At 58.5% G+C, this 25,740-nt stretch overlaps 3 protein-coding genes across 5 annotated transcripts; 1 reads left to right on the top strand and 2 right to left on the bottom strand.

Moving 5' to 3' along the window:
• Positions 1 to 185: 185 nt before the first annotated feature.
• ZCCHC17 (zinc finger CCHC-type containing 17) lies at positions 186 to 16,410 on the top strand. 2 transcript variants are annotated; one of them, XM_086479414.1, is made up of 7 exons: positions 186 to 379; positions 1,278 to 1,335; positions 3,060 to 3,160; positions 4,842 to 4,933; positions 5,569 to 5,669; positions 6,862 to 7,010; positions 15,627 to 16,410. In XM_086479414.1, the coding sequence occupies exons 1-7, from the start codon at positions 338 to 340 to the stop codon at positions 15,801 to 15,803; spliced, it is 720 nt and encodes a 239-aa protein (XP_086335540.1). In that variant the 5' UTR covers positions 186 to 337; the 3' UTR covers positions 15,804 to 16,410. The 2 variants fall into 2 exon arrangements, with proteins under 2 accessions (XP_086335540.1, XP_086335539.1); XM_086479413.1 differs by having other exon boundaries at positions 15,624 to 16,410.
• A 1,172-nt stretch (positions 16,411 to 17,582) lies between these two features.
• FABP3 (fatty acid binding protein 3) lies at positions 17,583 to 20,740 on the bottom strand. 2 transcript variants are annotated; one of them, XM_086478981.1, is made up of 4 exons: positions 20,650 to 20,740; positions 19,729 to 19,933; positions 17,798 to 17,899; positions 17,583 to 17,684 (listed from the first exon to the last, which is right to left on the bottom strand). In XM_086478981.1, exons 1-4 carry the CDS (start codon positions 20,724 to 20,726, stop codon positions 17,631 to 17,633), a joined length of 438 nt encoding a protein of 145 aa, XP_086335107.1. In that variant the 5' UTR covers positions 20,727 to 20,740; the 3' UTR covers positions 17,583 to 17,630. The 2 variants fall into 2 exon arrangements, with proteins under 2 accessions (XP_086335107.1, XP_086335108.1); XM_086478982.1 differs by having other exon boundaries at positions 19,729 to 19,901; positions 20,654 to 20,740.
• A 4,375-nt stretch (positions 20,741 to 25,115) lies between these two features.
• On the bottom strand, positions 25,116 to 25,420 carry LOC104348193 (cAMP-dependent protein kinase inhibitor alpha-like). The gene is made up of 2 exons (XM_009953416.1): positions 25,276 to 25,420; positions 25,116 to 25,198 (listed from the first exon to the last, which is right to left on the bottom strand). The coding sequence occupies exons 1-2, from the start codon at positions 25,418 to 25,420 to the stop codon at positions 25,116 to 25,118; spliced, it is 228 nt and encodes a 75-aa protein (XP_009951718.1).
• Positions 25,421 to 25,740: the final 320 nt, after the last annotated feature.

Here is a 25,740-nt window from a genome sequence, read left to right as displayed (position 1 = left end):
ACCGCGGCCTCCGGCCCGGGCCCAGCCCAGCCGACCCCCCTCCCCGGGCCGCCGAGAGCCGCCGACCCCCCGCGGTGCGAGGGCAGAGCCCGGCGGGGCGCGCTGTGAGGGGCCCCGCGGGGGCCGGTGCCGGCTTGCGGCCGAGGCCCCGATCCACTGGCGGGCGGTGTTGGCCGCGGAGGGGGCTGGCGCAGGCGGGTCGGGCGTTAATTGAGTGTTTCTTGTCTATTAATTATTTCTCTTCAAGTTAATTGAGTGTTTCTTTTCCAGGCGCCTCTCCGGCCGCGGGCGGGGAGCTGAGCCGGCGCTGGCGGGGCGGCTGGAGCGGCTCTCGGCGATGGAGGCGCTGCCCGAGCTCTACGCTATCTTCCAGGGAGAGGTGGGCGGCCGCGGCCCGCTGGGGACGGGGGGGGTCGCTATCGCGACAGACTTCTCTCCACAGCGGCAGAGAAGCCGGCACTGCTGTGTGGCAGCGCGGGGAAGCACGGGGGGTGGCTCCTCCTAACGTGCCTCAAAACTACATTAAAAAATCCAGTTTTATATCCTTTTTCTGCCAACCCGTCATCTTTAACGTATTTTAACATAAGCGTGCATGTTAGGCCTGCTGTTAATGTTGACACTTACACTGATTGGTCCACCCTGTTAAATAACTTAATTAATACTCCTATACTAATATAATCATTGGTTATTTTACTGATCAAAATCTCTGAAATACAAATCAGGGTGGGGAGGATGGGAGAGTTCACAGCAACATTCCTTTGTTTCTATGGTTTCATCCCATAAGAGAACGAGCTGAGAATGTACAATTTCACCCCCTGTACCCATCTCCCTGCCTCCCTGCTCTGTTGTGCCCAGTTTCACCCCCGCAGCAGCTCTGGCTCTGGCCATCTCTGTAAGGCAGCAGCTGCTGTCTCTGAGCATCAGGGAGGGTTTGGGTATTTCTTACCATTATGTAAACTGATCAAATCAGGAAGTTAATGCAAAACGTTAGCCATTCATTAAAGCAATTAAGCTGTTCATTAAAAGCAATTAGTTATCAATGAAAAGTAATTATCTATTCAAAATCCAAACCTGATGATAACACCGTGGGAGCAGTTGGCTGACTGTCCCTGCTCCAGAGTGACCGAGCGTGGCAGTGTCCAACCTGCCCTGAAACCTCAAGCTGCAGGAAGGCAGGAGAGCTACGGAGAGGTTTTGGGCACATTCTGACCTGTGGGTTGAAAGTGGGTGTTTTGGGAAGGGTTTTCCTTGAGGTGTTGTGTTGGTTTTCTCCGCAGGTTGCTACAGTGACAGAATATGGGGCGTTTATAAAAATCCCAGGCTGCAGGAAACAAGGTTTGTTTCTCTTCAGACATAGTGTCGTGTTGGTGCTTTTGAGCCAAGCAGTTGTCCTTGGAATTCAAGGCTTGCTAGCTTTGAGAAAAAGCTCAGGAAAGGGTTTTTTTTTTCCTAAATTAGGAAAAAATTGGGATTCTCAGAAATTATTTAGAATATAATGGTTATGTTTGCATGAATACCAGAAAGACTCAAGGATTTTTGGGAAATTCAGGATATTTTGGTGTGGTGTTTTGGTATCTTCAGGATGTTTTAGGGACTCATTTTAAGGTATTGGACAAACTATAGAAACTTGCTGCAATTAAACAGTTTCCCAACGTATTTTGTGGGCACTATGAATGAGTGAAAGACTGAAATGAGGCTCAAATCAAAAACAAGCTGGAAAAGCTGACTTCAAGCTCTGTCTACATTGGTGGGAAACCCGCCAAGTCAAACAAACTCATTTTACCAAAGCAGCAGCTTATGGTGGGTGCTCTGGCAGGTGCTGGGGAGCCCACAAGTGACCCCTTCTCCGCTCCCCTCCTCAAGTGCCAGTTCTGACAAAAGTTTTTGGGCAGAAGAAGTGTGGTGGCTGCTGGAGGGCAGTGGCTTTGAGACCCAAACGGGCCCTGAAACGGGAGCAGGAGCAGCAGGGTGTGTCTCCCTGTTTGCCCTCCCTTGTGCAGCCCTGCAGCCCACAGGTTCAGTTCAAAGTTGTGCAGGATTTGGCTGTAAATGCTTTTCTTTATTTTTTTTTTGTTTTGAAAGAAGGTGATTAGTCAAACTACGAAACAAGGGCTTAATTTTGTGTGAGATAAGGGAAATGGGTTGAGAAACCTGGTCTTATTTGCATGGTGTAGAAAAACCATGAAAGACTTCACAGACTCTCTTTAGCCGTCTGTGACGTGCTTTTTTATTGTTAGTTTTTGAAGTTTGTTTGTAGAAGTTCCTGCTAATGTCACTCCTGCAGGTTACAAACACAGCTCGGGGGCTGCGTGACCCTGCAGGCGCAGGGGGTCAGGGCAGCCTCGGTGGTTCATGTTTTGGGCTTTGCCAGCAGAGTGTGGTGTGGCTGATGCGTGAAATGGGCTCTTTGGGTGGCCTCAGAGGCCAGGCAGGGAGGATATTCTGAGCACAAAGGCGTTGCTTTGGGGGCCTGCGTCTCCCAGTTCGTTCGGGGCAGATCTCGATGAGCTTTTGCAGGTTTGACTGGTGCAACTGGTTGATTCTCACCTAGTGGTGCTCTGGGAGGAAGGAGGTGGCTCGTTTTGCTTGGGGCAACCACGGAATAGGTGCCCTGGCTCCCAGAGGGGTGGTCTGCCGACGTTTGGGTTGTGCACCGTCAGTTGGGATGAGTTACCCCCATCAGTTAAAAAAATTCTTGAGCACACCCTTCCCAGTATATGTGTATTTATTTATAAATTCTGTGCATGTTGTCAATTCTACTGCTGTTATGTACGTTATAAAACATACTCAGAAAGAGAAATGAACAAAGAATGAGCTAAAGATAAAGTAAGACATACTCAGAAAGAGAAATGAACAAAGAATGAGCTAAAGATAAAGTAAGAACTATTTTTTTTTTTAATTTTATTCATTAATAGTACAAAAAACCTTTCTTCCCACACCCCAAAGGATTGTCTGGCATCCACCCCGTGCTGGAAACCGCTGTCCTAGAGGGCAAAACTGACATTTAGTGTCTAGTGTCCTTATTTTCTCCCTTTCTTCTCTTCCAAACCCACAACCAGGCCTCGTCCACAAGACTCACATGTCCTCCTGCCGCGTGGATAAACCCTCAGAGATAGTGGACGTTGGGGACAAAGTCTGGGTGAAGCTTATTGGCAAAGAGGTAACGTTCATTCTCACTTCTTGAGTGCTGTGGAGATAAAACACCCTGCCAAGCCACCGAGAGCTGCTGTGCACCGAGGCTGTGCCCTCCTGTTGGGGTCTGACGGGCTGTGTTACAGACAGCTGGAGTCTCTTTGCCTCCAGATGTGAGTCTGGGCACGTTGCTTCTGTGTCGTGCACCAGTGCAGCTCAGAAAAGGGGACTTTGGAAAAGCTTTTGGCTTGAAAGGGACAAAACGCTTCCCTTCCTTCCCCTGCGCAGCCCTTGGCAGCTCGTGTCCCCGTGAGGGGGTGATTTGGTGGCTAAACGAGCGATTTCAGAGCATCCCGAGACACGAGCTGACACAGACGCGGCTCACTAACTGCTTTGAGAGATGGGCACGTTCTTGGAAGAAGCTGAGGGTTTTGTTTGCTTGTTTTCAGGAAAGTATCAGTGGCAGTGAACTATGCCCGAGAGAAAGTACAGAGACTTTTTTGCTTGGTGGTTGTTAAGCAAGAGCATTGTACACTCTTTTTTTTCTCCCCTCACAGTCTGCGTTGCTCTGACTTCTGCACAACAGGCATGTTGCTGGTGTTTAAAGATTACTTGGGGGGAAAAAAAACCCTCCAGAGCCTTGCTTTGGTGAGCCATGGCAACAAAGCAAGCTGACTGCATTTTGTGGGGCTGGAGATGGAAGCATTCAGTCCAGAGTTGTGCAGGATTTGGCTGTAAATGCTTTGCTTTATTTTTTTTTTGAAAGAAGGTGATTAGTCAACCTATAAAACAAGGACTTAATTTTGTGTGAGATAAGGGAAATGGGTTGGGAAACCTGATCTTATTTACACGGTGTAGAAAAACTATATGAAAGACTTCACGGGCTCATTTTAGCTGTCTGTGACGTGCTTTTTTTATTGTTATTTTTTGAAATTTGTTTGTGAAAGTCCCTGCTAAGCCACTTTCTTCATCTGGAATGCAGTTGTGGGGCTCCTGGCTTCTCTGCTGTAGAGGCAAGGGGCAGAAGCACTTGGGAGCTGGACAGTGGGAGAGCTCCGTGTTAGATTGCTGCAAATAACTGCGTGGATGGCCTGAACAGCCAAACCAGAAATACCTTCAATAGCAGCGTTGGTGAAAACGCAGGAAGCTGCAAGAAAGACTTAACACCCCCCCCCAAACAGAAAACTTCTGCTTCTAAAGTCATAATGTGGCAATCAAGGACTTGCAGGATTCAGAAAAAGAGCAGGCCCCTGGTAGAGATACTGAACATATTTTTAGTCTCATGAGGGGATGAAAGTAGGAAAAAGGACGTAAGGTTTTGTTTTTGAGGATGCACGTGGGACAAAGTACTGCCCCAGGGGGAGCTGTCTTGGGGGGGGTGGGGTGATTTGGGGGTTACAGCCGAGCTTCCGAACACGCGCTTCCTTCTGCAGCGCCGGGGGTGGGTGGCATCGAGAGCAGGGCCTGAACCTGGACAGAGCTGTGGTTTGAGCCTGTCTGGTGGCCGAGAGCTGCTGGGCAGGAGCTGGGTTGTTACTGAGGCTGCTCGGCAGGGGAGCAGGCCCCCAGCGCGCTCCTGTCCTGCCTTTCTGGCGCTGCTCTCTGCCCCCCCGACCTCTCCCTCCCGCCCCTGCAGGCCTCCGGGCCCGGCGTCCGCGCGAGCGGCCATGTCGGTGCTTCTTCTCCTCCTCCATGTCTTCCCCTTGCAGGTGAAGGACGACAAGCTGAAGCTTTCCCTCTCCATGAAGGTTGTGAACCAAGGCACGGGCAAAGACCTCGACCCCAACAATGTTTCCCTTGAGTAGGTAAATCTCCTGAGCGGGCTAGAACAGAGCAGGCGGGTGGCTGCTGCCTGCTGCTTCTCCTGCCTTGCTTTCCTGCCGGGGTCCCCCCTCCTTTGGGGGCTCAGGCTCTTCCTGACCCCCCCAGCGACGCAGGGCCCGGCTGGGGGGTTGGCTGCAGGGAGCTCCAGCCGTCAAGTTCCTTCCAGGGCTGTTCCTTCCCCTCCGGGGGTTTGTCTCGCTGTCACATCCTGCGAAATCCAACCTGAACTGCTCGGATGTGTGGGAGCTTCCTTTTTTTTTTGGGATGTTTCTTGCAGGTTGAATCAAATTGCCTGGTTTTCATACTGCGCCTGTGTGTGTGTGTATGCACAGACATAACGCAGGTGTTGGTGTCGAGGACGTTCCTGCAGTTTGTCTGTTTTGTGTGGAGAGAGCTCAGTTAATCGCAGAAGTAGATGGTGACAGGTAATATGCTGTTCGCTCTGGTTTAGCCCAGTGAGCAGTTGGTCAGCTCTGTTCTTTGTTCAGCCGATTAAGTGGTGCTTTTAGAGCAACATTCAAAAAAACTTGGGTTTAGATCGTGTCCTTATAAATATAACAGGTTAAAGATGAAAGAGGCTTAAAAATGGAACTGTCCTCCTCCTCTTTCCAGCCAGGATGAGAGGAAAAAACGCACGTTCAGGGACTACACTAGTCAGAAGATCACGCTTGAAGCTGTCTTGAACACCGTGTGCAAGAAATGCGGTTGCAAAGGTACGTTCCTGCAGCGTGGTCTTGTTCAAACCAGGGAGTGACCTGTGGATGGGATTGTGTCGAAAGCTGTCTCGTGGTTGTGTGTAAGGGCTGAGTTTTGCTTCCACGTGCCTCTAAAAGAGGAGAGCTACATTTTTCTGTCACTTTTTACAGAAAGACCTAGATGAATTCCTCTTGTGAAGGTTTGTTTCTTAAAATCGCATCCTTTGAGCTTCCTTGAAAGAACCTTCCCGCTGAGTACAGGTTCAGTACAGGCTCCCCTCACAGCTGAGGCCTTGCTCTGGGTTTGCACTTTAAGAAACACGAGCCTTCCCCGGCTCGCTCCGTGGTGAAGATCCAGCGGTGGAAGCTGCTGCTCGGGCGTCGGGAGCGCGGCGTTAGCTTGTGAGCAGCGCCTTAGAGCGGGAAACGAGCACGTGGGGCTTTGAACCTGGTGAAATTCTTGTGGTTTGCCTCGCTCGGGAATAGGAAGGTGGCTTATACGGTGCCTTTTCAGTGGCTTTTTGCGAGCTGCTGAGGTGTCTTTTTTTTTTTGTACGTGGGGTTTTTGCTGCACCCTGCTTGTCTTACTGTATTTAGCTGTAGAGTGAATAGTTAAGCTGGAGTTAATGCTGTTCTGGAGAGGGTTAATAACAAATAGGTTCTCTGCAGTGAACTATCTTTAAGCACTATTTTAAAGAACCCCCAAAAACTTTAAACTGAGTATTTCAAGTCTGCTTTTTAATGATGGAGTCTACTCTTAACAGGCAGGCACGTGCTCTCTGCCTGCAGTTCCCTCTCCAACTGTTAGTAGGTCAGCTTTGATGTCTCCAGAGTAGAAAGGGTAGAACCAGAATGAGCCGATTTCCTCTCTATTTGTGGCTTTAGTCCCATTTCCCCAGTGCCTATCAAACCCATTTACTCCCTTAAGCCCTTGCACAGGCACGTTTCTACCGGTTGCCCTGTTCAGACAAGAGTGTCTCAGGTTTTGCCTGACTAATCTTTCCCCAGTGACCCGGGTTGTGTTTGCTCCCTGGCTTGTTTAATCAGGGCATGCTAAACTAGCCGAAACGCTGGGACAAAAACCGTGCAGCGTAGATTCTATCAGTGTGACTAATAATAAAAAGATCATTGGCAGCACCTCAGGTGTCTGAAATGTAGTTGTTAAAAAAGAAAAGGGGGGTGGGTTGCTCCTTCAAACACTATTTTACAGGTCACTTTGCCAAGGAGTGTTTCGTGCAGCCTGGAGGTACCAAATATAGCCTCATCCCAGAAGAGGAGGAAGAGGAGGTGGCAGCAGCAGGATATGAGAGAGAGAAAAAGACCAGCACGGCTGATGAGTCCTCAAAAAAGAGAAAAAAGGTACGGGGTGCCCTGCTGCTGGCCTGGAGGAGCGAGCCAGATGGTCTGTTCTGCACAGTTACACTGGGGTTTACGATAGCAACGTGGCTCCGAGTAGCCCGTTCTGGGCTGAGAACGTGGCTCGGGTTTGTGCAGGTTCTGTAGCAAACCAGGAATCTCCTCTGCAGACTTTTTACTCATTCTTACGCTTTCTGCCTTTATTCTGTCTTCAAGATGGTTCTGTGCTGTAATGCACAGTCCTCGAAGCAGACTTCTTACCGTGAGAAAAGGATCTTTATTTCTTGGACTTTCTAGGGCTCTATACAAATCACTTCAGCTTCCTGAATTTCTGTGCTTCTTGCCAATAACCCCGTTTCCCCTCCCTCCCCGCTGCTCTTGCCCCAACGCCTGCCTTTCATCTCCGCTGGCCGCCCTGCTGCAGCGGGCAGCCTGACCCGGGCAGCGCGGCAGGAGCTGGGCTTATCTGCGCTGGCTGGGTTTGCCCCGGGCGCGGATGTCAGAGACCTTTTGTGGCCAGTGTTTGCCTTCTGGCTTCAGAGCGCATTGGTGTGAAACCAAGGGGAGACCTGAACCCAAACCAGGAGCGTTTGGGGGTCGGTCTGGGCGTCCACCACTGAATATTCCCGTTCCAGCCTTCAGCAAATAAACTTTCATCACCCCCTTCACAGCTGGCGTCCAGTTCCCTTGTGCTTCCAAAGCCCTTTTTGCTTTTTCTTTTCTTTTTTTCTTCTTTCTCTTTCCAGCCCTGTGGCCTGCCTATCCCTGGAGAGGGCCAACAGGCAGGAAAGGTGGTAGGTTTCCTTTTTACAGGAGAGGGACAAGGACATTAGCAATTGCCTAGTGAGAATGGATTTCTGAGGGCTTAGTTCTCCCAGGCTCATGCTGAAGTTAAACCAGCACTGGTGCTAGTAGGAGAGAGACTGGAGGTGCTGGTCCCAGGGACCGGAGGAGTCAGTTTTGATGGCAACACTCAGACCACTCCAGTGGTAGCTGAAGTCTCACTTCCAGTCACGTTTTCCACTGGTATTGTGGTTACTGGCGCTTTGGTGCACTCCTGCTGGAGAGAGGAGTGGTTTGGGCTCTTTGTGGGGTTGCAGGTGGTGGCTGCACCAGAGGAGAAGAGGCAGGAGTGGTGACTTTCCTTGTCACCTCAGCCCCTGCCCTGTGGCCTGTCCGTTTCTGCCCTACAGTTGGTACAAAACGAAGGCAGCGTTAATTTGAGGCCTGATTTGCAGTTCTTGGTTGCTCAGTAGTGCCCTGGACAGCCGATCCGGTGGCGGGAACAGCATCTCTCTTGCCTGTGGATCCTGTTGCCTGGTTCCCTCCTGAGATGGGCTTTGCTTTTCCACGACAGGCTCGGTGCACTTCTCCCCGGGGTGGTTTTGCGATGGTCGTTGGGGTTGCATCGGAGCTGTGACCCGGGGCGGCCTCTCGGCAGGCCCTGCTGCCCCTTCCCCGACCTTGGAAAAGATTTCCAGGCAATCTGCTTGGAGATGGTGATGCCTCGTCATGTAAAAACCACACCTTTGTGATTGTTCGGTGTGCAGTGACTTGTACTTCATCAAGCCTTAGTCCCTTCTCGCTTGCAGCTGGTACTTGTTTTACGAGTTCTTGAACTCCTCTGCGGAGCGGTGTTACGCTGCGGTGGAAAACACACAGCGTCTGCGTTCTCGTCTGATGGCGGGACCCCGTGGCTGGAGCGGGTCGTGCCTCGGATCCCCGGGTAGCTGCGGCCCTGACCTCTCTGGGCTCCTGACATGGGGCTCCTCCTGCCTCGGGTTCTCTTCCCTCTAGCAGCGATGGTGGTTTGTCTGGTAAAGGCTCGTGTAGCTGTTCTGGAAATGCTGTGGGGAAAAATTACACCGAGGTGCAAGAAAAATCACATCAATTATCAGTGCCTGCCCACCAGGAGGGGGATTCCCTGTGGAGTCTTGCCCTGCTGGGACGACAGGATATGTGGGTCACTGTCCTGAATTTGTTGCTAATATTTTTGGGGGTCTGTGGATGAACAGCCTTCCTTTAAATCTTGTTCCTTTGATCTTCCTCCCTTCTCAAGGAGAGGAGATCAAAAGTTTTCAGATGTTTCCCAGTGCTGGAAAATAAAAACTTTGAGCTTTTTGGAGGCAGGATGTGGGATCCTCGATGAATAGCTCCCTTGTTATCTCGAGTGCCTGCTGTGATCTTGTCTGGGAGCCACCGTGTGCTTGCCTGGAGCCCCAGGGGGATTTACAAGAAGCGGAACTAGCTCAGTCTACCTCCTAACAACTGCCTTGCTGACCCCGTCCCATCCGATGCTTGTGACAGAAATGTCGAGCTTAGGTTTTTAAACGAGTAGAGAGGGGACTTCTCCCTGCCAAGCTTCCTTTTAGTGTCACAGCAATGGTATTAACGTGTGGTGGTTGCTCGTGATCAAGGTTTTCTGTTCCCTCGATCCGATGTTCCTTGCAGTTTCTGGGTGCTCTTTCCTCTCCTTGCAGAGATGCTCTGGGGTCCTCACCCCCTTTTTTTTTTTTCCCTCACCTTGCCTTCCCAGCGGTTCCTCGCTTTCTCCCACCCGCGCCCCACAGCATTTGCAGGACTTAGACAGCTGTAGGCCTGGGGTCTGGTGTGACCGTGGGCACAAGTCTTCCTGGTGACAGATCCCCCTGTTAGAGCTCTGCCCCGTCACCCCTGAGCAAACCAGCCCTGGGGGGGGGTGGGAAGCAGAGATGCCCCCCGTGCGCTGGGGCGTGGGGTGAGGGAGCTCCTGTGGGAACTGCCTGCGCTCGGCTGGCGTGGGAGGGAGGCGTGCTGAGCAGAGACGAACCCTTCTCAGCCGCCTTCCTCCTCTGCCTTTCCTGGAAAGGTCTGCAGTTTGGACAGCAGGAGTAACCCCTTTGATTTAAACTCTACCAATCCGTCTTCTGCTCGGTGCACTTCTCCCCGGGGTGGTTTTGCGATGGTCGTTGGGGTTGCATCGGAGCTGTGACCCGGGGCGGCCTCTCGGCAGGCCCTGCTGCCCCTTCCCCGACCTTGGAAAAGATTTCCAGGCAATCTGCTTGGAGATGGTGATGTCTCGTCATGTTAAAACCACACCTTTGTGATTGTTCGGTGTGCAGTGACCTGTACTTCATCAAGCCTTAGTCCCTTCTCGCTTGCAGCTGGTACTTGTTTTACGAGTTCTTAAACGGCATTAGCTTAGGGCACAGCTCCTCACACGCTGGGCTGTTCTCTTGCTGTCCCTCTCTGTGCTTTTCTGAACACCACGGTATTTATTTAATGGCCATGGGCTGGATTCTTCTCATCGGGTTAATTCTGACTGGTCCTCAAGGGGCTGCGATAATGCCTTTAGATTTATGTCATAAATCTTGTTCGGAATTAAACTGGGTGCTGGGGTTTAAGTTTTAGTGGGTTGTTTTTTTCTTTTTAAGAAAGCCCCTGGAGGGATTACTGGCACCTCTCTGGAGGTGCAGAAGGACACGTATCTGAAAATCCATTCTAATTTTTCACAAGGACATAAAATCTACAAATGAGACCAGAACTCCGCAAAAGGGTCTGGTGAAACTTCTTGGGAAGTTCTGGACACTCCCCTCTTATCTCAAAATCAAATACTTTTAGAGGGAATGAACTGTTGTAACACTCTTAAAGCATAGCCCGGAGCAACTTTCCTTACAAAGGACGGGGGGAGCCTGAAGTGTTCCCTCCTAGTGCCAGCTTTTTAAAAAGGACTAGAGCAGGAAACCCAGCGCTATCAGGCTCTAGCCCAGCCTGTTGCTCTTCTGCACGCCAGCTCCCAAGGCGGGTTCTGTAGAGGGGAGGTTTTGAAGGAAGTTTTTGTTCTGGTTTTGGTAGAATTGTAATCGTTGCATAAATGGGACAGGACACGCAGTGAGCCGTAGGGTGCAGCTCTGGGTACCTGCTGGCGCGCTCCGCAGCTTCACGCTGCGACTCTGCTTGGGCAAAACCCACTCAAAATGTTGACACGAACGCGGCGTTCGCAGCTCTGGGGGGTGCCTGGGGGTGCCCCAGAGCGGAGCTGGGCTTCGTCCAGCAGTAGCCATCGGTGCTGGAGCCCAGTTTGCAGCTCAGGCGGCAGCAGGGCTTTGCTGGTGTTGCTGGAGGCAGAAGCCTTTGCTTTGGCACTGCCCTCTCCCCGCCCTGTAAACGGGAGAAACGCTCCCGCGAGTCAACTGGTAACCAGCGGGGTGCTCGTCTCCCAGTATTGGGATGCTGGAGTTGAAAGGAATCGGTGGTCTGGTGGGAGGATGGTGCTTGTGCAGGATGGCTGCACAGCAGCACGGCCTCCTGCCACAGCAGGCCTGGAGCTCTTCTCTCGCTGGCCTGCTCCCTGCGGTGGTGGCAGCCCAGCGTGTGCTTCGGTGGTGCTTCCACTGCTGCCCTGGAACTGCCTTTTCTGTGGTGGTGCGAGCGGGTCGTTGTTAGAAGCCCCCCAAAAATGGGACGCTGAGGTTTCTCCTCAGGCAGCCCGATGTTCTCATGTGTGCTTTTCTTTCCCCTGTAATCCTGAAGGAACGTGTGCGACATCCTGTCCTGTCCCCAGCCTTCACGCGCTGAGGAAGTTTCCCAAGCTCTGGAATGAAACTCGGTTCGTCGTTAAGGTCTTGTCAAACTTTCTCACCATGTGCAGAGGCTGGAAAAGCTTGAGAAAATTCTCCTTGCTGCAGCCCTTTCTCTAGAAGATTTAACTCTTTACCATCCTCCTCTTCTAAAGACTGTTACGGTTTGCTTCTGCCCTTCATCTGTGAGCTTTGTAGTGCGTCTGGTAGCGTCCCCCAGAAAAATTCTGGGTGACATCAATGATCGTAGCGCTGCTGTGGAGCTACAAGAAACTGATACCTGCCAAGGGTCTGCTGGGTGTGAACTCCGACCTCTGCTCTCTTCCCTGGAGTCCTGGAGGACTCTGCTCAATGTTCAGCTCCAAGCCATGCGTTGTCTTTGCTCTTCCACCTCCCTACATGAGTTGTTCTGTTGGAGTACGCTACTCGCTGCCTTCCTGGGTGTCCCTAATCGACAGCCTGTACCTGGCACTATGACACAGCCTGTGCTGAACCGGTGTCTGTAGCTGGGCCTCGTGTTTCACCCCTGCTGATGGGAGGATGTGGTGGTGTTCAGTGAAGTGTAGGCCGACTCAGCTTGTCTTCCTGTGAGCCGGTGTGTTAATCCTCATACGGCAACCGCGCTCGTCTGGAAGAAGTGGCTGGAGCTAATGGGAGAAACCCCTTGTGGGGAGGAGAGGGGAGCCCAGCCTTCCCTGTGCTCTCTGCATCAGGACCCCTCTTTCTCCCCAAGCAGTCTGAAAACGAGTTGCCCCTCAGGGGAAGGTTGGAGGGGGGGCACTGGGTGGCTACCAGCGCCCCCCCGCCCTCGCTGTTGGTGCCTGCCTCAATGCAGCACATCAAAGGGCTTGGCTCTAACGGGCTTGCCTGCCTTGCTGAGACACCCGAGCACTTCCCAGCCTGCAGCAGACGATGCAGAGTCGGGAGGTAAAAGCCAGTTACTGCAGGGGACTTGTTTTTCCACCCCCTCTTTTTACCTCGTTCTTCATGCTGTGCTTAGCAGCTGCTTCTGGCTTTTGTTTCGAACAGATGAGGGCTGGTTTTCTCAGCTTGGAGTCCTCTGGGTGGATATGCCCCTGCTGCTGGGTCTCGGGCTTCCTTCTGTGAAGCGAGTTCTCTTTACGTGGCTGCTTTCCAGTCCCTTTCCAGTCAGGGTGGTTCTCTTCCCCTGGGTGGGGTGGGTGCGTAGCAGGCCGAAGGCAGCACCTGCGGGTGCCTGAGGGAGGAGGGAGTTTCTCACGCTGGACCCACAAAACCAGGCTGGACCCACGAAACCAGTGCCAGCGCTGGGTTCAGCCCTTTAGCCCCCGTGGCCAGCCCTGTGCTGTGCCTGGTGGTGCTGGAGCAGGTGGAAATACGTGCCCCCACCAGTCATTCTGATGTGGTACCGGTATCTCCCGTGTGGCTGATGGCTGCTGTTCCCTTCAGCCGCTCCTGTGTCCCTTTTCTCTCCTTGGCCGAGCCCCTAGGGCGGCTGTGGCTGTCTGGGGCAGCTGGCCAAGGAGGGCGACCTCCCCGAGGACTCGTCCTGCCTGTCATCCTGTGACTGGCCTGACTGTGCCCTTGGCCTTGCTGCTGCCTCCCGAAGTGAGCGCGTGGCCCCGAGGGCCCTGCCAGGGCAGGGGTGACTTACAGCCAACCTCTTCGTGAGCCCGAGGGTGGCCTTGAGGTCTTTGGGGACGCTCTTGGCAAAGAAAAGAAGCGGAGTTGTTGGCTTGGGGGCTCCAGGCTTCTCCCGTTACGCTCCCTTCAGTAGTGGAACGTCAAACACGTTTGTGTGTGAGGTTTGGGGCTGTCACTTGACGGCTGTCCGTCTCCCACGGGGCTGCTCCCCAAAGCCTGGGCACAGCCACGCTCTGGACAAGCCGTCATTCACCCTCTTTAAATTAGAGAGGGCAGGAGGGGGGAACACGGCTTTTTAGCTTACCAGGACTCCTCTTCCTGGGCTAGCAACGCCTTGAAGTGGATGCCCAGGGCTTCTCCCACCCGTGGGCATCGGCTCAGCAGACTCCTTACCGCTGCTAAGGGAGAGCTCAGCCCTCCGGAGGTGCTGGTGGGGCATGCAGGAAGGTGCAGCTCATTTTAAGCAAAAATGCTGGTGGTGTGGCTCGGTGGAAGCAGCAGGCTTTGCTTGCTGGGCTGCATTCCTCACTGGAGTGTTGGAAGCCTGTTGCAGGCGCTGGCCTGGGCTGGGGTTGCCTCGCTGGGCCATCTCTGCTTCGTGAAACCCTCCTTTGCGTCTTTCCTTACGTCCTCTTTGTGTCCTTGAATAGAGTGAAAATTCACAGCAGCCATTTTCACAGGAAAGTCTCTCTTTGATGTTGATGTGACCATGGATGAGATCAGTGGATCCTCCTTGGAGGCCAGCGTTGCTGGGTTTGGGTGGAAGGCTGGAGCCCTCACTGATCGTGGCAGGCTTGAAGGGTTTGGGTGGAAGGCTGGAGCCCTCACTGATCATGGCAGGCTTGAAGTGCTTTATATTAACTGGGTGCAAAATACCAAAACTATTTTTTTTATGGGCCCTGTCACTCGTGTCCTTTACTTCCCAGAACCAAGGGACATTAGAGAAAATACCTCATTTTTGCAGGACAATCACTTCTTTTTCAAAGCATCTTCCTAAAAAATAGCTGAAAACCCCGTTCTGTCTTGTTCTGTGAGTCGGCCCACGCCGTGGTTTTGTGGGCATTCAGAGAATTAGGAAGGTGAGTTGGGCTGGGATCAGGGCTGGGGGTTTGTTGATTTAGGTACAAAAGGCGACCACGCCGGCTCTGAGCCACTCGTGCTCCTGGCGCTGGGAAGCGCTGGGGCTGGCGCTGGGAAGCGCTGGGGCTGGCGCTGGGAAGCGCTGGGGCTGGCGCTGGGAAGCGCTGGGGCTGGCGCTGGGAAGCGCTGGGGCTGGCGCTGGGAAGCGCTGGGGCTGGCGCTGGCCGCCCAGCCTGCCGCCACCGCTGGCCGGCGGGAGGGCGGTGCCTTCCTGGGGGCACGGCCGGCTCCCCAGAGCTGTGGTCAGCGTTTCTCCTCCCGCTCCCTGCTGGAAGGGGGTGAAGCAAGGGCAGAGCGGGGCCAGCAGCGGGGCTGTGTGTGCTGCCAGCGCAGGCAGAGCAGACCCTCTCCCCAGGACCGTTTTCGAACTGACCATACACAAATCGCTGCCCCGCGTCACTGAACAGCGTTGAGCTGCTTGAGGATGCTCTGCCTGATGTTACTCCAGTGGAAGGTGTTACCTCGGTGCTGATCTCGGAGTAATCTCTGCTGGGCAGTTAGTCAGGTGCCTCAAAACCCAGGGTTTAGATCCCTTTCAAAGTTCCTTCTGAGCTTGGTTCCAGCACCGGCTGTTCTTGTTCTGTGTCTAAATGTCACGGCTGGAGCTCTGTGTAGCGGTTGCTTCAGGACTTTACAGCAACACGGCCCCGGGGGACTCGGTGCTGTCCCCGGGCTCTGCCTCTGTTGGGGGGGGGGGGGGAGAGGGTGGGAAGCTGGAAGAGCCGGAGGGGGTGGGCTCTGCCTGGCGGCGGTGCCAAGAGGTGCTGCTTGCCAAAGGGCGCTTTCCTCATGCCGGCTCCCCTCCGGGGAGGGCTGCAAGCAACCCTGACCGGCGTTTCTCGGCCCTGGGCTTTGCTGCCAGCAGAAGGGCGGGTTGTCAGCAGCGCGTGGGCGCTCCTTTCCTGGCCCTCTGGGGGCTGGCAGTGGCGTGGGGCAGCGGGAACGGCGCTCACGTCCAGCTGGCTGGTCTAGAAACCTGTTCTGTCGGCAAACGGGCTTCATCCTGCCAACCTCTGTGCGTAAAGCGTACCCTTAAATAACGGCGTAAGCTCTGACCGTGGGGTGGGGGCAAGGGGACCCTTCTTGTGATGGGATGGGTTTCCAGGTCTGGATTTAGGTGTGGAGCTGCTGTATCCTGCCCGGGGATTGGTAGCAGTGGTTAAACCCTGCCGGGCCGGGGCAGAAGCTGGGTGCCCTTCCTATCACTGCTGGTAAGGTACTCAGTGCCCCCGTGAGCCTGAGGGACAGCTTTCCCGCCCGCAAGGCTTTTGATTTGTTTTCCTCCCTTCGCTAGGAGAAAAAGAAGAAGAAGAAGCACAAGACTAAGCAGTCCTCCGAGTCGGACTCGGACAGCTCGGACTCGGACAGCGACGGGGCTCAGCCAGGCAGCAAGAGGACCAAACGTTCGGGGAAGCCCAGCAAGGCTGAGAAGAAGAAGAAGAAAAAGAAGCATAAGAAGAAGCCCCGGGATTGAGCGGGCAGGCAGGTGGGGGTAGGGGCGTTGTGAGTCCCTGGCGCACCCTGGGAGGAGCTGGTGGGGCTGCCTCGGCGGGCCCCTCGCTCCAGGGACAAGGAGTTTCCTAAAGGCAACGCTGGGTGTGTGGTGTTCCGGGTGGTGCCGTTGATGCAAGCTGTCCTCTGCTACCTTAGGGCACTCCTGCCCAAAAAACTGGCCTCACGACACCCCTTTGGCGGCACCTCTCCTCCCATCCTGTAGCCTCGCGTTTCGCTGGGGACAGCGTGGCCGCCGGCTGCTCCGCGCCCCCGTGACATCAGCCCGTTGCCGCCCCGCCGTGCTCTCCCTGCCCTTCCCCGCACCCCGCTGGGGGACACGGGGGGGGTGGCTGTCACTGGGCCCTGCGCTGGGGCCACATCCTCCCGGCCAGTAACGGTGCGGAGCCGCTTGGCTTTGGTCTGCCAACCTTCCCCCCTCCCTGCCTCCCTCATTCTGTCTGCAAACATTGGGGGGTGGAAGAGTAAGGAGCAAACGGGGGAGTGGAGATATTTTAAGTAAACATTAACTGTGGTGTGTTTGCCGCCTTGGTAAGTGATGGAAAATAAATCTCCCCAATCTCCAGTTGCACTTTGTACCGGGTCTTGTCTTTTGAACGCTCCACGCTGCATCTTGGGCAGTGGGGGGAAGAAAAAATAACAAGGCTGGCTGTGTGGGAGGGGATGTGAGCTGCATCCCAGGGGTGTTTTGTGAAGGTGCTAGCTCCCCACCGGGATGGGGAGGGGGTATGGGATGAGGTGAGCCCTGCGCGAAGGCCGGTGCCTTCTGGTAAGGAGCAACTGGAGCATAAATCTTGTAACTGGAGCTGAAGGTCAGGGGGGCAGGGATGGCAGAGGGCTGGGCTGGGCTGCGGTGACCACAGAGGAAGTCTCGGGGGGGGCAGCTTGCCCCCAGATGTGCCAAGCAGGGGGAGCTGAGTCACCCCCGGTGCCTCTGGCTCCACGGGGAAGCGAGAGTGGGGCTGGCGACGGCGCCGGGGCGTAGCAGGAGGAGCACTCGGGGCTGCTGGAGGCAGCCTGCCCCTTCTCCCTGGGCTTTGCTCTTTCCAGTGCTTCTTGCCCCAGTTCCCCATGGCCGAGTCCCCCCTTTCTGTGGCTGGTTCCCATCCCAAACCCAGCCACAAAGGGCTCGTGACCTTGGTTCCTGGCTCTGCTGCTCGCTGGTGAGCACCGTCAGCTGATGCTTTGGCCCCGAGCACCCTGTGCGGGTGGCAGAGGGGTGGCTCTCGCTGGGGTGGAGGGGGCCTGGACCCTGCACGACGGCACAGCTGCCGGGGGACTAAACTCCTATTCCCCCGGGAAAAGCATATTTTTATTTTTTTTTTTAACCAGAATGACCTCTCTTATTTCTGCAGCTCAGGGAACTGGCTGAGACAGGCTACTGGGATCACTGGTCATTTAACCCCCTAACCCCCTTGCTGCCAGGGTGTCCAGGGTAGGTTTAACCCCCCAGCCTGGCTGAGACCGGTGTGGCCCGACGCTATGGGTGAGCACGTGCCAGAAAAAGTCTTTTTTTTTCCAAGTAAACTGATCGCAGAGCTGTAACAACATGGCCTTTATTATTTTTCCATGTGGGTTTTCCCATTATTAATTAAAAAAAAAAAAACCCAAATCCAAACCATAAAACCACCACCCAAGCCCCAAGCAGCCCCACGAGGTGATGGGGATGGGGGGGCGGGGGGGGGGGGCAGCAGGCTCTGAGACCACCACGAGCCGTGCCCGGCGTGGGGCGAGGCTGGAGGCGATGCGGGGGGCGAACGCAGCACCGGGGGACGGGCGGGGACGGCCTCTATGTCGCCTTCTCGTAGGTGCGGGTGGAGACGACGTTGCCCATGGTGAGAGTCTGGTGGCAGAAAGGGCAGCGGGGGGAGGTTAGCTGTGCCGAGCCGGGGCAGCTCCTGCCTTGCCCCATCCCAGGCTGAACCCCCCGATTTAAAACCGGTTCTGTTTCCTTACCAGAATTAACTTCCCATCCTTCAGCTCCCGCACCAGCGACGTCTCCTTCCCCTCCCACTTCTGCACGTGGGTGAGTTTGCCTCCATCCAGCGTGACCACGGACTGCGGGGAGAGAGCAAGACCCGCCGTTACCCTCCTCCCCGGGAGGTTGCTCAGCTCCGGGGGGTGGGGGGCTTTGCCCCTTGGAGGGGCCACTGCTGGGTGTCCTTGTGCCCTCCCCGGAGCCCCGCGGGGCTCAGGGACGGGCTGTGGGTGCCCCCAGCGGGATGCCCATCCGGCAGCATCCCCCCTGACGTGGTCAGCCCGGTTCGGCGCAGGTGGGGTCCTGCTCGGCCCGCTGGCTGGCTCACGGCCTCATCTGCCCCCCCATAGCCCCACGGTGGGCACGGTCACCCTGCCCCGGGGCCGCAGCCTGCTCTGGGGCCCGATCCCAGCCGCTCCCCAGTGTGGCTGGCTGGCTCCGAGGCTGGAGGGGATCAAAGAGGGGGGGGCAGGTATCGGGGCAGGTGTCGGTGCTTTGAACCGCAGCCCCCCCCTTGCACCCCAGGGCCTGGCAAGGGGTTTCGGAGGGGCCGATCCAGCAAACACGCCTCTGCTCGCCGGGGCCGCTGTTTGCACAGCCGCCGCTGTTGATCCGGCCCCGAAAGCTGCTGCCAAGGTTGGTGACAACCAGCTGGGCACGGCCCTGGGGCAGCACCGGGTGGGGCTGTACCGGGACAGGCCCCGGCACCCGCTGCCGGAGGCTGCCCCTCAGGTGCCCCCATGGCTCGGGGTCTCGGGTCTCCCCAGCGCTGGGTTGTCCCCCACCGCTCAGGTGCCCTGGGGGTGCCCCACAGCCAGGGTCAGCACCCACCTTGGGTCTCCCCACAGCCCTGGAGCCCCCCCCCACAGGTTGGGACTCAGCACACCCCACGGGGTGGCAGACCCCATCCTGCGCAGCCCCGTGACTCAGGTGGCCCCCCCCGCTGCCCTGTCGTGTGCCCTCTGACCACCGGCCCCAAGGGCACATCCCGGGGCTGTGGGCAGGAGCTCCCGGCAGGTCACACGTCTCCGCTGCTTGGCACAGAGTTTCCACCAGCTCCGGTGGGTCCGAGCGGCGGCAGCGCTGCAGGCAGGGACGTGCTGCCTGGTGTCCGCCCGGCACTGCCGCCTTGCTCGCGCTCGTCCCCTTTCAGCCCACCCTCGCTTTGTGCCCAGCTTTGAGGCTGGGGGAAGAGGGTTTGTCTCCAGTGAGCCCCAAGGTCCCCCAGGGGCTGGGTGGGGGGCACAGGGCTGTTCCATGCATGGTGTGTTTTATGGTACGTGGCAGCTGGGAGACAAGAAAAACGCAGGGGCTGGATCAGTCCTGGGAGTGAATGTGGCTCTGCGGGGTACGAGAGGCCACGAGAGAAGCTCGGACTCTTCTCAAAACCTTTTTTTCCTTGCTCTCACGGGGAGGAACAGCCTGACCTGGGAGGTGTTGGCCTCCCTGGGGTTGCCCGGCTGCTCCATCCCTGCCCGCAGAGCTGCCTGCTTCGTCGGGCAAGCAAAGAGGGGGCTCAAAAGTCCTGCGTCCCTCTGTTTCCCACCCCCCCGGTGTGGAAACACCGCTTGTTGCCACCCAGCCCCACCACGTCCCCTCGCCTGCTCTTGAGCAAGCCCCGGGGCGGGAAGCTGGTTCTTGCACAACCTTCCCGGCAGCTCCAGGGCCCCGGGGCTGCTCCCTGGGGGAAAACCCTGCTGCAAAATGGGGGGGTGGGGGGTGGGGGGGGGTGTGTGTTGGCTGGGGGAGACGGGGCTTGAGGACCAACCCCAGTGGGCAAAGAGGTTTTACCCTTCCGAAGGCAAAGAGGATGGAGCCCCAGAGCCAAGAGCCGATGGCTGGATTGGGCTAGACCCTTTTTGGGGGGGTGGGAAGGGGGGGGGGGTGGCCGGGTTTGGGGGGGGCTCACCTTGACGTGCCTGTCGTCCGCCGTGGTCTCGTCAAACTCCTCGCCCAGCTTGAAGCTGATCTCGGTGCTCTTGAAAGTGCTTTGGGTCTTCACCGTGATCTTGTCGCCGTCCACCTCGATGATGGTGGTGGGTTTGGTGAGACCGGCCATCTGCCGGGTGGCGAAGCCCACGCCTGCGGGGAGGGGGGCAAGGGTCGGGGGGGGGCTGAGGGTGCGTGGCGGGGGCAGGATGCGGCCGTCAGCCTCCAGTCCCTGCTGGCATCACCTCAGAGCTCTTCCTCCCCATGGGGGGGGGGGGGGTGTGGGGGGTGTGTGTGAACCCCAAAACTGCTCCCCACTCGCAGTCCTGGGGGGGGCCCCGTGTGTGTCCGCAGCGCTTGGGAGGGGGGCTCCGCGGCAGGGAGGGGAGGGGGCCTGGGAACGCTGCCATTGCTCAGGGACGGATCCTGCACCAGCAGCCACCAGCTCCGGCGCTGAGCTGGGTGGGGTTGGGGGGTGGGGGGGGGGGCCATTGGTGTCCCCCACACACCCCCCCCCCCCTTCCCGGTCTGCTCTTGGGTGGGGGATGCACCACCCCCCCCCCAGGAGCCGCACAGGGGTGGGGGGAGAGAGGCTGGAGGGGTCCCGGGCGGCTCCCAGCACCTCGCGGGGGGGGGGGGGGGGCATCCCCTTCCTCCACCAAAGGCTGTCCCCAGAGGGGGGGGGCACGCAGGGGAAGGACGAGACACCCCCCCCCCTCTATACCCACCCCAAACCCGCGGGCACAAAGCCCCAACCCACCCCGCCCAGACAACAGCGACCCCCACCCCCTAAGCAAGAAACCCCCCTGTGCGCAGCGGGGGGGGGGGGCGTTAAATAAAAAGGGGGGGTGATGTTCTGCCTCCAGACCCTCCCCCCCCCCCCCCCCAAGACCCTCCCCACTCACCCAACGCCTTCATGTACTCATCGAAATTGGCCGTGTCCACCAGCTTCCAGGTGCCCACGAAGGCGTCGACCATGGCGAGGGGAGGGGGGGGGGGACACACACACAGACACGACACCCACAGAGGGACACGCGTGTGTGAGGAAGAGGGGTTGGGGGCAGGGAGAGGGGGGGGGGGGGTGTCCGGCGGGGCTGTGAGCGTGGCACTGCGCCGCCCAGCTCGCAGCTGCCTCCCTCGGCCTCGCAGCCGCCTTAAATAATGTCCTCATCACATGATTGGAAAGAGCACCGCCGCGCTCCCGAAATACTCCTCGGCAGCGCTGCCAGCGGCCACCACGCTCTGGCCACCCCTGTCACCCGCCCCCCGGTCACCAACCTCTACCCGGACCCCTCGGTCACGAAGGGTTCGGGTCGGGGGAAAGATGGGGAGAGCGGAGTTGGGCTCAACCGTGCCATGAGTTGCTGTGCGGTCTCTGCGCCGCCGCGGCGGGGTGGGCAAAGGACAAATGGGGAGGGGGTATGGGGAAACTGAGGCAGGGCACGGTGGGTGTGCGCCCACCCCATGGGAACCCCAGGGGGTGGAGGGGTGGGGTGGGTGGGGTGGGGCAGGTGCTGGCCGTGGTTTGGGGGTGGTGGGGCATGGTCAGGACACGGGGACAGCAGCGGTGGCGGTGTCTCCTTCAGGGTGACGTGTCCTGGGGACGGGGAAGGTGAGCTGGGGAAACTGAGGCACGGGGAGCAACCGGTACCGGTGAGTGGGGGGGGGTGGGGAGGTGTGTGTCGGACACCCAGGGGGGTGTGGGGACACGTGTGACCCCACCTGTGCTCCGTGTGTGCGTGGGGACACATGTGACCCTGTCGCTGCTCTGTGTGTGTGTGTGTGTGGGCACACACGTATGACCCTGTCCCTGCCTTGTGTGGGGACACCCACACGTGTGCCCCCAGTGATGCTCTGTGTGCCGGGGGGACACTGGGGACAAGGTCGACCGTGGGACCCACAGCATGTGTCGTCCCCCCCCATCTCCCCCTGCTCCAGTGGCAGCAGGGTCAGTGCCAGTGCGTCCCCCAGTCCCTTCCCACCATGCAGGGTGTCACCTGCGGCCGTGGGATTCGGGGTCCCCTGCCCCTGGCTCCCTGGGGACACCTCTCCTCCTGCCCCCAGCCCCGGGCAGCGGAGGGTCCCAGCTGGGGGGGGGGGGGCGGGGGGGAAGGGGTGTCCTCAAGCCTTGTGGCTGCAGCGCGTCCCCCCATCTTGGGGACATCAGTGTCAAAAAGTGACCAGGTCTTGGAGGGACCCGGGGACTCTCTCCCTCTCCCTGGCCCCAAGGTGTCATCGCAGACACCCAAAAATAGCCGGGAGCTCGTGTTCGACCTCCTCCCGCCAGCACTGCCTCCAAGCTGGACCCCCTCGCCTCGCGTCCCTGGGGGGGTGACAGGCACCAGGCCCCGTGGGATGGGTGTCCCCGCACCCCAGCTGGGACACCCCGCAGGCTCCCCAGGGAAAGCCGGATGATTTCGTCCCTGGGCAAGTCCCCAGGGAGCCAGAGCCCCCCATCACCCCCGCCCACATGGCCCTGGAGGGGATGAAGAGGGCAGGGGCTGTCCCCTGTCCCCTCACCCTCCTGGGTGTCACGGTCCCAGATCTGCACCTTCCTCGTCCCCCCACGCGCTCCCAGGCTCCCCCCAAGACAGCGGGACCGTGAGATGTGGATGTTCGCAGGTACGGCTGCCCACGCACATGGACACCCACCCACGGGAGCACCCGCGCACGCGGGCACCCACGCTGACAGCCACCCACCCGTGGGCACCAACGCACACGAGCACCCACGAACACGAACACACACGCGCATGAGCTGCCCACGCACACCGACACCCGCCCACACGGACACGCCTGCACACAGACACCCACGCACACGGACACCCACCCGCAGGAGCACCCAGGCACATGGACACCCACCCACACGGACACACACCCGTCCACAGAAGCTCCCATGCATGTGGACACCCACGCTCACAGAGAGCCCCCATGCACACGGCTCCCCGTGCGCGTAGACGGCCACACGCGTGGACACCCACTCACGTGGGTGAGCACCCACGCACATGGACACCCACCCACAGGAGCACCCATCCACACGGGCACCCACGCTGACAGAAACTCAGCGTGCACGTGGGTGCCGATGCACACAAGCACCCACGCACATGAACACCCATGCCCACGCCTGCCCACGCACGTGGACACCCACCCACGGAAGCTCCCACGCATGTGGACACACCATGCTCACGGAGACCCACCATGCCCCTGGGTGTGCACGCACACGAGCACCCATGCCTGCAGACACCTGTGCACGTGAAAATGTACACACGTGGCTGCCCACACGCATAGACACGACACCCACGCGCAGGAGCACCCGTGCACACAGCCACGCACGCACAGAGACACCTCCCCACACAGAAACCCACCCACAGGAGCACCCATGCACATGGACACGCGTGTTCACAGAGGCCCACCACACGCATGAGTGCCCCTGCACACAGACACCGGTGCCTGTAAACACGCAGGCACATGGCTGCCCACGCACACGGACACCCACGCACACGGACACCCAGCCACCAGAGCACCCACCCACACGGACAGTCACGCTCACAGACTCACCACGCACATGGGTGCTCGTGCACACAAGCACTCGTGCACACAGACACCCACCCACAGGAGCACCCAAGCCCGTGAACACCCGTGTTCACAGAGACACACAGCACGCCTGAGTGCCCCTGCACACAGACACCAGTGCCTGTAAACACACAGGCACACGGACACCCACGCACACGGACACCCACGCACACGGACACCCACCCACCAGAGCACCCACCCACACGGACAGTCACACTCACAGACTCACCACGCACATGGATGCTCGTGCACATAAGCGCTTGTACACACAGACACCCACGCACACGGACACCCACCCACAGGAGCACCCATGAACACGTCCACCCACCCACCCTGACACCCACGTGCACAGCACCCACGCACCCGGATGCACACGGGTGCCCACACATGTGGGTGCCCCTTGCACAGAGGCACCCGTGCACGCAGACACCCACGCACACGGGTGCCCGTGCACACGCCCACACGTGGATGCCCACCCACACGGATGCCCACCCACCCACGACGCTGGGTCTGGCCTCCACACCGAGGGACGGGCAGCCGGTGTCCTCGCCCCAGAGCCCTGGGGGTGGCCAGGGCCACCCTGGGCTACTGGATGAGGTGACCCTGCGTGTGGCCCCGCACATCTCTCCCTGACCCTGTCACCCCCTGGGTGGTGGCCGGAGTGGACCCGGGCTTTGGGATTGATTTGCTGGTCCCACAGCGACAACTATAGGTGACCACCCGTGATGGAGCTGGGACCAGCACAACGTGCAACCACTCTGCCCAGCACCAGCCTCCAGCCAGCAACCCCCAGCCTGGCAAACCAGCCCCTGGCCTGGCCAGGATTTGGGCAACCCAAGTCCTTCCCAGCCTGTCACCTCCCCCAGCCCCTCGGTGCCTGGGCAGGAGGGTCCCCGTCCCACCCATCAGCAGCAGCAGAGGTTTCGGGGGGCACGGCCAGAGCCTGGGAAAGCCCATCTCAGTTTTGTGCACGTCCCCCAAGCACCCCAGGACCCGACTGGCCCCGTTTGCTGCAGCTTCCCCCTCTCTGGGTTTTCCCCTGGGAACACAACGTGGAGGGGGGAGATCCCAGGGCTGTGGGAGGCGAGCAGGCATGGGGACCCATGGGTGGCCCTGGTATGGGGGGGCTGGGGATGCCCAAAGCAGCATCACCCTGCTCACCCCCTCCGAAATCACTGGCATCCCCCTGTCCCTGGGCACCGAGACCCCCACACCGCCAGGGCAGGGCCCACCCTGGGGTGCTCCGCTCCTCCGTGGGCATCCTCAGCAAAGGCTGCCGGGGGTGGGGGGCTGTTGGGGCTGTGCAGCGCTTCGCCCCCCCCACCCCCCCTTGCAAAAAGCTCCTACAGCACCCCAGAAAAAAGGCCAGGAGACGGAGGTGGTACCCAAAACATCACAGTGAACACCACACTCAGCTAGAAACACCCGCCGGCTGCTCCTGCGGTGAGGAGAGAGGCCCCCCCCCCCGGGCGAACCCCCTGCACTCCGCTCTGCCAGATGCCCCAGAAGAAAAATATTTGTGTCCCCTCCCTGGGGAGGCAAAAATATTCCCCCCCCCTCCCCGGCTCCAAGGTCCTCGCCCATGGGCGTGGGTGGGAATTGCCCCTTTGTCACGGTGGGTCCCCGCCATGCGATGCTCCCCCCATGGCGGCGGGAGGATGACGCCCGACGGTCTCGCCGCGGTAGCACCGAGGAAAACCCAGCGGACTCCGGCCGTGCCAGGAAAGCTGGGCTGATGCTCCACAGCCTCCTCTTGCCTCCGCTGGTCAGCAATGTCCCCCCCTCCCAGGAGCGGGGTTAGGACGTGTCCTTCAGCTCAGGGCTGGGGGGCTGCGGAGGGGGCACCTCCGCCGAGGGCGACTGCATCTCCTGGGCGCTGCCTGCGAGGAGAGACGAAGGGATGAGCCACCGGGTTCCTGCCAGCCCTGCGTCACCCTTCGCCTTCCTCGTCGCCTACCTGCGTTCAGGGACATCTCGGCCAGCTTGAGGGGCAGGTCGGAGGGGCTGACGCCGGCCGGCGAGCCCAGGATGTCGGGCAGGGCATTGCGCCGGCCTGTTCTCCCCGAGGATGCGAAGTCCAGCACGGGTTCCACCTCGGTCATGCTAAGCCTGGAAAGACACGGTCCCCATCCCCGTCAGCACCCCTGGGCAAGGTGGCAGCCAGCCCCTGAGCGTGGAGGGTGGCTCTGGTCCGGGCAGGGTGCTCTAGGTCAGGGCAGGCAGCATCTCCTGCCTGCGGCCGCCTCGGGGAGCTTTCTACCACCCCCTCTGCCCACCCTCACCGCAGGCTCTCCAGGAGCGAAGGCAGGGGCCACCCTGCCCACGGGAATCCCTCCCATCCCCAGGGATGGCACCTTTGGGTGCTGTGGTCTCCGCTAGTCACAGCATCATGGAGGGAGGGGGTCCTTGGGGGGTCCTGCCA

This window comes from Leptosomus discolor, chromosome Z (assembly GCF_034619465.1).
Source record: "Leptosomus discolor isolate bLepDis1 chromosome Z, bLepDis1.hap2, whole genome shotgun sequence".
Classification (NCBI taxonomy): domain Eukaryota; kingdom Metazoa; phylum Chordata; class Aves; order Leptosomiformes; family Leptosomidae; genus Leptosomus; species Leptosomus discolor.
This window is presented reverse-complemented; position numbering and strand designations above follow the sequence as displayed.

Coding starts and splice junctions, on each gene's coding strand:
- FABP3 (XM_086478981.1), bottom strand. CDS start 20,726: ATGGTCGACGCCTTCGTGGGCACCTGGAAGCTGGTGGACACGGCCAAT. Junction 17,900..19,728: donor CGGACGACAGGCACGTCAAG/GTGAGCCCCCCC, acceptor CTCTCCCCGCAG/TCCGTGGTCACGCTGGATGG. Junction 17,685..17,797: donor AGGATGGGAAGTTAATTCTG/GTAAGGAAACAG, acceptor TTCTGCCACCAG/ACTCTCACCATGGGCAACGT.
- LOC104348193 (XM_009953416.1), bottom strand. CDS start 25,420: ATGACCGAGGTGGAACCCGTGCTGGACTTCGCATCCTCGGGGAGAACA. Junction 25,199..25,275: donor CGAGATGTCCCTGAACGCAG/GTAGGCGACGAG, acceptor CTCTCCTCGCAG/GCAGCGCCCAGGAGATGCAG.
- ZCCHC17 (XM_086479413.1), top strand. CDS start 338: ATGGAGGCGCTGCCCGAGCTCTACGCTATCTTCCAGGGAGAG. Junction 380..1,277: donor ACGCTATCTTCCAGGGAGAG/GTGGGCGGCCGC, acceptor TTTTCTCCGCAG/GTTGCTACAGTGACAGAATA. Junction 1,336..3,059: donor CCCAGGCTGCAGGAAACAAG/GTTTGTTTCTCT, acceptor ACCCACAACCAG/GCCTCGTCCACAAGACTCAC.